Source organism: Oryzias latipes, chromosome 4 (assembly GCF_002234675.1).
Source record: "Oryzias latipes chromosome 4, ASM223467v1".
Classification (NCBI taxonomy): Eukaryota; Metazoa; Chordata; class Actinopteri; order Beloniformes; family Adrianichthyidae; genus Oryzias; species Oryzias latipes.
Window position 1 is genome coordinate 10,435,821 of NC_019862.2, and position 10,960 is coordinate 10,446,780.

A 10,960-nucleotide genomic window follows, 5' to 3' on the forward strand; every position below is an offset into this window, starting at 1 on the left:
GGATCTTGTAATTTTTTGGATACAAATACTTGAAACTTTTCTGAATAAGATAGATAGATGGCTTGAATGCATGTTTGCACAGCTTTTACACTGACATAGGATATTAATTCCAGTGCAACTCGAATGAGATCAGACATAAAAGAAATACAGATGTACAGTTCAGAGTTGACTGAGGCTGCAGCAGTAAATTTGCTGCCTTGCTTAGGATGGGTGTGGATAGGTTGCAAATGGGGGGGGGGGGTATAGGGGCAATGGTGACAAAAAAAAGTCACATCTAAACACTGTGATACAATGCGTAGATACAAGACAAAAACTGCAGCGATTGAACACAAAAGCACATATTCACACGGTACACAAGGTTCAGTGGGTGGGAGGGTGGGTGTCCCCCTGTGTTACAATCCGAGCGCAGCTGCAAAAGAGCGCGCTAGTCATAGGAATGCCGAGGTCAAGAGGGGGGAACAGTAGCATCGGCCTTTAACATTTTCACACTCTGGAAGAGAATATCTTTTTGTTGAAGACAAGGAGTCCTCAGCTCAGGGGGGGGGGGGGGCTGATTAGATTACATTTCCCGGTCTAGCAGGTTGTTTGCTCTGCCGGCTTTGTCCTTGACTGGTCTTGCTGTTCAACATGCTGCTTCAAGTTAAATTTGTATAAAGTAAAAGGTGTTTCATAAAACCAAAGAATAACAGGAAATGACCTCTTTTATCAGACGAGCTTCTCTAAGATGAAAATGCCAACAGAGGTGAAGAAGAGTCGGCGCCACCCGCTGAGCAAGCCTCCCACTCGAACACCTCCATCTGTCGTGAAGCAGGACCCGGCCAGTGAGAAAGGTATCCCCCTTTATGTGACGTTTACAACATTTTTGTGACATTACTAGTTTTTGGTTGTAAAATAAAAAAAAAATTGGAATTGAAAGTTTTTATTTCCATTTGTCCTGTTTATCATTTTACTATAATAAGACATGTTCTATGCTGTCCTTTGAATGAATAATATGGAGGGAAAAAACAAACAGGTGATTCGACCATCACAGTGTAGAGGGTGAAATCAAGATGATGTCTCTCCCCGCTGTGTTTTTCGTTTTTTGTTTTCTGACTGACACTTATTGATCTGGAGATCATGACTTCCAATTACCTGCTTTCAAAGTCACTTTATGTTGGCAGCCGGGGACCAGACTCGGCCTGTCCTTCAGAAGGATGGATGGGGGAGAGGGGGAAGGCTGGTGGAGGAAAAACACGCTCCACTTTTTAAGGGGAAGCTTGTGAAAAAATATCCCTGACTTTAGTGAAGCAGTGTTTCAGTGACTTGAAGGCTTCACTGCCATGTCGATGTACCTGAAACAAACTATTGATTCTCTTCTGGTTCTTCATCCAATTATGTCAGAAGTGATGGTGTTACTTTCCCGGAGCGGTGCATTTTGTCACTATTTCTAGACAGGGCTCCTCTGGAGATTCGAAGCATAGATGTGTTTCAAAGGCCACATGGATTCCTGAAATTAAGATTTTGAATGACTCCAAATTGTAGATATGGGGCTTAACTGGCGTATTGTTTTGTCCACAGAGCTTTCTTCTCAAATTCGCCTTGATAGTGACATGAAGAAGCAGGAGCACCTATGGCAGAATCACTCTCCCAACTTCTTGGCAGAGAAGGCCTTCAATGCTGCTGTGGCTGCACTCCAACCTCACTGTGCCGTCTGTTCCCTCTTCTGTCCTTACGCAAAGGTAGAAACCGCAGATCTTGCAGCAGTTTCCCATTTGTCTTAAGTTCCGCCCTGTTGAGGCCTTTTCTTGTCGTTCTCCGTGACCACTCAAGCCGCAGAAAGACGGCTCAGTTGCGAATGAGGCCGCAAACGCCCCCTTCCCCCGTCACGGCAGCTGGACTCGTCCTCTGGTGCCAGAGATGTGCTTCAGTGTCGGAGCAGGAAACCCGGAGCCGCCCCCCACCAACCACCACATCAGGGAGGATGGCACCAGTCTACTGCTGCGCTGTACCTCCTGTGAAATGCAGGTTCATGCCAGTAAGTATTAGCTGCAGCAGGAAAGCTATGGAAGGCACATATACAAAAAAAGTAAGCTAAAAATTGCATTTCTAAGTATTTCTTTATTCAAACTGTTGTGCACCAGTAGCAGACAAAAAAAATGCAAAAGAAAAAGATTATATTTGTTCCGTAGAAAAATACAGTGAGCAGGGCCACAAGCTCCCTGCTCCGCTCCGTTCTGATACATCGTCTTGCAGAAGATTTGATCCATGTACGTCGTCGTTTTCTTCATCCAAGTTGGCATCTGGCTTAAAACTGTACAGATGGATAGCTCCGATTTTTTTTTCTTCAAGGCAAATTTTTAATGAACTCCTGCCACTTTGCTGAAACTGTTCTAGAAAACGACATTGTTTTTATTTTATTTTGGCTAAAAATTATATAAGCACCTTTAAATAGTTCAAAAGATGATCGAAGTGGGACTTTAAGACTGTCCATTTAAATTCACATATAGTTTAGTTTAGATTCTTTTTTTATTCGGTTTAAAAATCACTTTTTATTTAAATTGTCTTAAAATAAGCCAACACTATCTTCTATATTATTTTCTCTATTTAATATTTTATTTACAAATATCGACAGAAGATATCCATTAGATTGGATATCTTTAATTTATTTTAGTGCGTTTTAATGCTGCAAATAAAATGAAGCTAACAAAACCAATTTAATTCACAGGAAGCCGATCTGTAAAACCCACTCTAAAAACCAACTCTTCCCAAATCCGTTTGTTTGTGTGTACATGTCTAAACATGCAAAAATCTCCATAAAGGTCCAGACATTTGGACACATATGTAGAAGACAGAACATGCATCAACCCTCCTGGGTTCTTATTAGCCCCAAAGCCGGAATGCACCTTTCAGGTCGGAGAGGAGCTTGATTCAGCTGCTGAAACGACACTGCCATTCGTGAGCTGATGTGAAGCATCCAGTCTGTCCACTTAGATGGTTGTGCTCAATTGTTTAGGAATGTTCCACAAAGCTCTAAGCTTCTGGTCTCAATGTTCTTATTAAAAGAAGATATTAAAAATAAACCTGTGATGCGAAGTATATTTTAGGTTATTTAATGGAAGAAATCTATTCATGGGTTACTTAAAGTATGTGTTTCTTCTTCTGTCTTCCAGGTTGTTATGGTGTGAAACCAGACTCTGTCAGCAGTTCATGGAGGTGCTCCAGATGCACAGCAGGAGCCTGGACAGTGGTGAGTGACAGCTCTAACAGAACAAACTGACCAGGCAAGAAGTTCTCAGGCTGTGTAGTGTTTGAACTTAAACCACAACAGAGATTTAGGTTTGTGGCTCCAGACCTCATGTTCAGCTGGAATGGTTTGTTTTTCCATGTTCTCTTCCCTTATCTTCTCGCTTTTTAGTTATTCTGATTAAAAAGGTCAAAACATTCAAGATTGATAGGAAAAACGTATTAAAGAAACAACAGAATACATGAATAAAAACACAATTGATTTTTCTAATCTATAGATGCATTTCAGTTTGTTTTTACTGTTAAAATAAACCAGTTAATGACCAAATGAAAATGTTATGAAGTACAAACTTCATGTTTGTCTTTTTCTAAAATAGAAAAACTTGCTCCTATGATAGCTCTGTGTCTTTATTGCTGCCCGAAAACCTTTTTTTATCATTTTCTAAATAAACCAAAAATATGACAGTAGTGTGTGTGTGGGTGCATTTTTATTATAATTTTTTTCCATCATACTTTTTGTTTGTTATGTAACTTGTGGTGTTATATTGATTCACATCTTGCACTGTTGTGAAATGCTCCTTTATTTTTGTGCCCCACCTAAAAAAAAAAGAAAATAAAAAAGTAAAACTTGAGCCACATAGTAAAAAATAATGTGTTAGAGTATTGACAATCCCTACATTTTTTATTCAATAGTTTTACGGATTTCTCAAACCAAAGATTCTAAAGATTTTGCTTTTTTGGACAGAAAATGTTATGCTCTATGGAGAATAAATGACCTAAACAGGATTCCTAGATAACACACATTTTACAATCTAAGTCATGATTGAAGGAGAGAAATTTATAAAAAAATAATAGTTTTGTGTACTTGAGCTAACTTGAGCTTCCTTATTTTTTTAGGAGTGCTGTCTCTGTAACCTGCGAGGTGGAGCTTTGAAGACTACCATTGACGGCAGGTTGGTCATTAAGATTTACAGAAAAACCTACTTCAGAGTAATATAGAGCGTAAATATTGTTATGACAGCTCAAAGACAAAGCAGGTTTTTTATTTTATATTTGGTTCATTTGAATTTATGACACATTTTTGGGTGTAATTATTAGGTGGGTCCATGTCATCTGCGCCATCGCCGTGGCAGAAGCTCGCTTCATCAACGCCATCGACCGAGAGCCCGTGGATGTCAGCGCTGTTCCTGAAACCCGCAAAAATCTGGTCGGTTTACCCGACTTTAAATGCAAAAACACTACAATGTTAAACAGAAAACCCATTTGCTTTTTACATTCAGTCTCTTTCAGTGTCTGCAATCGTTCTTGTGTTAATCTAGAGAGTTTAAGTGTGAAGGGGGGTAAACTGACCTGTTGACAGGGCGGCCATACTTTACTGCACCAAATAGCCTGTATAGATTCTGTGAGATGGGGGCATTTTATTGCAGCACTCTTTGCTGTTACATTATCACAACCCCTCAATAAACAGCACCCCCTTTTTCCACCGGTGCTCTGACAAAGTCTTGGAGACTTTTGCATCCAGAGCGCTGCTAAGGCAGATTTCTATGTATATCAAATATTTGCATATTTATATTGGTCGTTAATTTTATAAAATTAGAAATGTCTGCATAAATTCTGTTGAAGTTGGAATCAGTGATGCTAAAAAACAAACAATAAATGTGAATATTTTTAAACAATTTTACTAGTTAATTGGAGTTTCATTTCTATTTTTTTATGTCGTTTGGTTTGAAACACAAATGAAGCAAATGAATGTGTGGCTCAGCTTGTTTTCTTCAACATATGATGTGTTTTGAACTTGTTTTCTCCTGAAGTTAATTGGTTAAAACCTGTGCAAACTGAAGCTGGTTTGTTGTAATCGCCTTTAACAAGTCTTTGTTTTCTGTTGCAGAGATGTGTTTTCTGCCACAGCAAGAGTTCGAATCAAAACCGCGGCGCCTGCATCCAGTGCACATACGAGAACTGCGCCACCTCCTTCCATGTCACCTGCGCTCAGATCGCCGGAGTATTGATGAAGCCCGCCGACTGGCCCTACGTGGTCTCGGTCATCTGCCAGAAGCACAAAAAGGCTCCTCCTAAAGTAAATCCATTTTTGAACTAAACCCGTTAAAGTGTTTTATTGAACAGTTTTTATCAAACCAAATTTAGGAAGACAAAATCCCTGTTTTGGGTAGATTACAACGTCTTTGTTGTCAGACGTCACTCTCACAGCAGAGAGCGTCAGGCTTTCTCCTGATCATGTGACAGGAAAGGATTTACAAACCGTTGCAGAAAGAGGTCAGTCTTTTTTTATTAATGGCGCTGTACCCGGCGCCTCATCGAAAAACCCAGAGAAGCAGGTAGCCTGACACGCTGCCTGTCTGCTTTACTAGATATTTAATTCGACTTCTAAAACGCTGAACCAGCAGGGAGACGATATCTGTTCTAGAATCAGAGAAAAATCTCAAACGGGAATGTGATGAGTGAACTGCACTTTAAATGAATTTTTTTTACATGTGTTTTCTTGAAAAAAAAAAACAACCAATGAGGTTCTTTTGTTCCCCTCAGACCAAAACAGCAACCAAAACCTCTCAGGGCCCCTTTCTGGGCCAAACGGTGATTGGTCGAAACAGGGATAGCTGGTATTACCACTGCACCATCATTGGCATGGCAACACAGACCTTCTACGAGGTCAACTTCGATGATGGCTCCTACTGTGACAACGTGTATCCTGAAAACATAGTGGTAAGAGCTCTTCACAGCTAAACAAGAAATTTAAAAAGAGAAACAATTGTCAGCTAAAAATTAGGGTTCAGTGTCTGCATCTAAATGTAAATATGTAATTATTTTAAAAGGTTGTTGTCTCAAGTATTACATTCTCTGATATGCATCTAAAAGTGATTAGAATTTTGAAGATATTTTATGTAGAACGCCTTAAGTGTGCAATGTATAATATAATATATATATTTAATATATATTTTTTGCCAGTCATGTTTCAGTAATCTCATATATCTCCTTTCTGCCCCACCCAGAGTCACGACTGCCTGCACAATGGCCCTCCTGAAGCGGGGGAGCTTATTACTGTTGCTACACCCGAAGGTCAGATCCTCAGAGCTTCCTTTGTCAAGCAGCACAGTCACAAACTGTACCAGGTGAGAGCAGCACGTCACTGTTTTAACTAGTAGATACGATTTGGAATTATTGATCTCATCTGGAATTCATTTTAAATAAACCGAAAAAAATATTTACTTTCTTGAAAACGAAGAAAGTTTAAAGTAGTTTAAAGTTAAATACATTTGTATTTAAGTTTCTCCTTTGTAACCATACATAAAAGCAATTATTATATTCATTGCTTAAACTATAGATATAAACTAAAACGCCTCATCCCAGCCCCATTTAAAGGGCCTGTGGATTGTTAATTAGGTGGCGAATCGCATCATAATTCAAGCAAAACGAGTCACAGATTAAACCACAATTCTTACTTTTTAAAGTTTGCACAGTTAGTATATGCATGTCTTCTACTGGATGTATGAAAATTAAATTTATGTGTACTAAATCACTATCATTCATACCCTTTATTTAGAACTCGTGATCAGAATGAACAAAACTGATCAAATCACAAAGATTTAAATAGAAAGAATTGGTTTGTTGAGCGGAGCCTATCCCGGCCACTCGTGGGTGAAGGCAGAGGACATCCTGGACAGGTCGCCAGTCTGTCACAGGGCACTAACAGAAACAACATCACTGTCGTTTTAGATCATTTAATAGCAAATCCACAGTTTTTCAGCAACACAAAAACCTTGCATAATGCAAAGCCGGTATGAAAAGTCGCTTTTCTCCGAATCAGCCGATCGGCTGTGATGACGTAATCACTTCACCACTGCGTAGTGCTGCATATCAGCACAAGGCGGCTTTTCTCCGCTTCAGGATCTGTTACTACGTTAATTACGTCAACTGTTGAAGAGTCATTGTCATCAAAAGAATATTAATGGAGCTAAAGCTCCGGTGTTAAAGTGAACTCGTTTTTTCAGAACTTATGTCTGTCAACGGAACTTCAGTCTCCTTTTCAAAAAAGCAAAAAAAAACCGTAAAAGTTTTACTTTGAAAATGGGAAAATCACCGACTTTATTTTGATCTGATTTTATTTTTATCACACTATAGTATATTTATAAAGACTCTAAAGATACAAAAATCTTGGACATTGCAAATATTTGTACTTCAATCTTGGGAGCAGATCACAAGTATCCAAGTACTCAGATACTAGTTACAGCCCAACATTTAAGCATGTTTTTGGGTTCATATCAGCCATTTTTTAAAAACTCCACGATAAAGAATTTGTTTATATTTTTATTTGTGTTTTCCATTGTTTACTGCAGTAACAAAATCCTCTTCTTTTTGTCTGGTCCAGGTTGAGTTTGGTAACCAAAGCCAGCTGATGCTCAAACACTCGGAGGTGTTCCAGCTGGACCATGAATTACCCAAAAGAGTCAAAGCTCGGCTGGTGAGTGTCCCTTTTTTCAGGTTGTTCTTTCATACAAGAAACTATTTTCTTAAATGGACTTTTTGGGGCTTATGTCTTTGGAAAAAAGAACTTCTTCCTGAAAATTGAGACTCTGAATCTGTATTTTTTTTTTGAGGAAGCTTTTATCATCAAACTAACAAAAAAGACTAAGTAATAGACAAATTGTTGTCCTACTGAATCTTAGATTTGATCAAATTTTGCTTATTCACCTGGAAAACCTCATGGAATGAACCAACATGAAGCCGTCTCAGAGTGAGAAAACCAACTTGTTGCCAGCAGCACCCAAAATACATCTTTGTCTTTTGTTTTTAAAGAAAATGGTTTCAAGTTTTTATTAAATAGTTTTAAAGATTTAGAAATAAAATATTGGAGATTTTTTATACACATGGCATCACACACTGTCAAAGCGGGAAAAACTAACAATCCATTTAGTGTTAAAACAGTCAATGAATCTTTCAAGGACAGCGGTAAAAAGCTTCTTTAAAAGACCTCACAGAGCGTCATTTAGCCGCTCGATTATGCGGAATGATTGCTGTGTGGGATCTACGTTTGCCTCTTGTCACCTGTCGTTTTTGCATAAAAAAGTCTGAAAAGCAAACGCTTGTTACCTTGGTGTTTGTTACCTTGGAACTGAGTGTTAAACGTCAAGAAATAGAAAATATAGAAATTTTAAAGCTTCTTTATAACATTTCCGATCACTTGGTTAGTAAATTAGACGAAAAACAAACAAAAACATTTTGAATTCTTTCTCTGTAGAATCAATGAAAAGGCCAGAAAAAGACATTAAAATGATTTATCATATTTCATTAAATTAGTACTGCTGAAATAAGTAACTTGAGTAAGTAAAAGGCTACATACACAAATTTGAGTCTTTGATTGGTCAGAGTTTGGCCTGGTTTCACTGGCAATGCACGTTTCCACGTCCACACGTTTGTACGTAGAGCCTGAAAACAGTCGTGAAGACTTGCAAAGCTACTCGTGAACACGAGATGTGAACATAGAAGCCCGAATATTTACGCGCGTTTACATAGAATTTTTATTGGATGTGGCTGCTTAAAAGGGTGTTGCTGAGGGCGGCGTAAATAGTTTAAGACGTACTTTATTTTTGTAGATCTGCACCTATGTAGGTTTTTCTGAATGGTATTTCTGTTCTTTCAGAGTATACCTGCAATGAAGGAGGAGGTCTCCTCTGCAGACGAAGCACAAGCAGCTAAACGTCCCTGCCTGCCGTCTAGTTCAGCTCCTCCTGCTGAAAGCATGATGGCGCCGCCCGCGCCGTCATCTACTCTCGTCGCAGCACAAGAGCATCCCGGTCTTGGCCCGCTGCCAACACCAGAGCTGTTGTCCCAGCCCACAACAGCCCCACAGGAAGGCCCCGCCCCAACCAGTGGCAATCAGATGGACGCTGAAACCCCAATGGATACCAGCAGCCCCCTTGCCGCCGCTCTCTCAGAGTCGTTCCTGGGCTCGGACCCCACCCTGACACCTCAATCCACCCCTTTTCAGGCTACTTTGAACTCTGACCCCCTTCTCTCCGCCCAGTCCCCGCCGCATCCCCAGCACCACATGTCCGAGGGCTACACGCCCAGCAGCGGCTATGTTTCCTACATGGAGACACTCCTCCATTCGCATTTTCCTCAGGACGATGGCAGCAGCTCCCTGTATTAAAAACCAACGTTATTACTTGGCCAGCGATGGCCGAGCCAACAGGCAGTAAGCTAATGCAAGTGGACTCTGAGTGCTGTATTAAAATGAACAATCGCGAGCACTCTTTTAATGCATGTTACTTTTCTATGTTTGCGTTAATGTATTGATTCTTTAGCTTGCACTGAAATAAGCAGCTGAAGATTTTCTTTTTTTCAATGTTAAGATTATTATTATTTTCTAGGTTGTATTGCTTTTGGTTTTCCATCAGCTGCTGAGCTTTCTTTCTCCTTAATATCAACGTGTCTCCAGGCGACATCAACCTCATACCTCGTTGCATTAATTCACTAACAAAACATTTCCATCGTCTTTCTACAGGAAGCTGAACAGATCCTGGTTTTTGTGAAAACTGACTCTGCTTTTCTTTCTCTCAAAGAAGTAACCAGCAACAAGATCTATATTTTCAGCCAACTATGGATTTTAACTTCTTTTTGGGATTGAAGTGTCACAGTTTTCATCTATAGGAATGTTTCAATGTTTTTGTCGGACTGCAAAAGGAAAAATGGGAAATGTGGTGTAAAAATATGGAGGAAAAAAAAAGAGACTTGTAGAGGAATGGCAGTATTTCAGCATCATACTTATATACTGACATAAATAAGTGTACTAGAGGAAACCCCTTTGATTGTCTGAAGAATGCATTGAATCGTTGTGAAGATGTGAGTAACAGGTAACACTTTTTATGTATTAACATCATGTAGACGGCTCCTGATTTGACACCCAAAACACCTTATCGTGTGGAAAACAGGATGGGGCTACAGTCTGAGGACGTGGGGGACGACTGGAAGTCTCATCAGGAATAATTGGCACTTGAAAATCTGTTACGCTCATCGTAGCAGCTTTTGTCGTCCTCTTACTGTATTGAGCTTAATGTTTTGATAAATAAGTAGGAACCACAAAAGGTACATTATGATTTAAATAGTGAGTGCAAATCAATATTGTAATTTCCTACATTTTGTTTTCTATGATTGTACCCTTTCTATGTCTATTTTCTTCTATGAATTCACAAACTTGGCCTAGCTTAAATATTGACCCTATATTGTTTAAGCAGGTTTTGCAGGAATATTTCTTGGTTTGTAATACTATTGACATTTTAGTCTCATGTTTTCCCTGCACATGGCCAATCTGTGCTTTATCGGTGCTGAAAATACACTAAACTACTGATTCAGTTGTTCAGCTCTCCCATGTACATACCACAGGCCTCGTGTTGTGAATCACACATGTAAATGTCATGCTTCTACTCACATGTTCTCATTCTATTCAAAGGAAAAAGTTTGTTGGGATTAAAGTGAACTGTTAGTCACCAGCTCTTCTGTGTGTGTTCAGTGGCAGAGCCTGTTTGCCTGATGAAAAGTTGCGAACTCATCACTGCGTTGTTTAACTGAAGACCCTCTCATGTCATATTTTGGTCTCATGGTCTCAAAAGCCCCCCCCCCAGCGGTCTTTTAATTACTATTATGCCATTTTTAGCCAAAATAAAAGAAATAATCTGCATCATTTTCTAGGACATGGTTTCAGTAGAGCAGCAGAAGTTTATTA

The 10,960-nt window shown here is 39.4% G+C and overlaps 1 protein-coding gene across 1 annotated transcript in view; it reads left to right on the plus strand.

The window, feature by feature from the left end:
- LOC101173928 (lysine-specific demethylase 4B) overlaps nucleotides 1–10,727 on the plus strand; it is a 38,857-nt gene extending 28,130 nt beyond the window's left edge. Inside the window, exons 12-22 of the mRNA XM_011473954.3 lie at nucleotides 710–830; nucleotides 1,558–1,718; nucleotides 1,810–2,014; nucleotides 3,150–3,226; nucleotides 4,120–4,175; nucleotides 4,321–4,429; nucleotides 5,111–5,299; nucleotides 5,767–5,943; nucleotides 6,231–6,350; nucleotides 7,607–7,699; nucleotides 8,879–10,727. Of these exons, the coding sequence (XP_011472256.1) occupies nucleotides 710–830; nucleotides 1,558–1,718; nucleotides 1,810–2,014; nucleotides 3,150–3,226; nucleotides 4,120–4,175; nucleotides 4,321–4,429; nucleotides 5,111–5,299; nucleotides 5,767–5,943; nucleotides 6,231–6,350; nucleotides 7,607–7,699; nucleotides 8,879–9,388 (1,818 nt within the window). The 3' untranslated portion in view covers nucleotides 9,389–10,727. The remainder of the gene's footprint in view (nucleotides 1–709; nucleotides 831–1,557; nucleotides 1,719–1,809; nucleotides 2,015–3,149; nucleotides 3,227–4,119; nucleotides 4,176–4,320; nucleotides 4,430–5,110; nucleotides 5,300–5,766; nucleotides 5,944–6,230; nucleotides 6,351–7,606; nucleotides 7,700–8,878) is intronic.
- The last annotated feature ends 233 nt before the right edge of the window (nucleotides 10,728–10,960 follow it).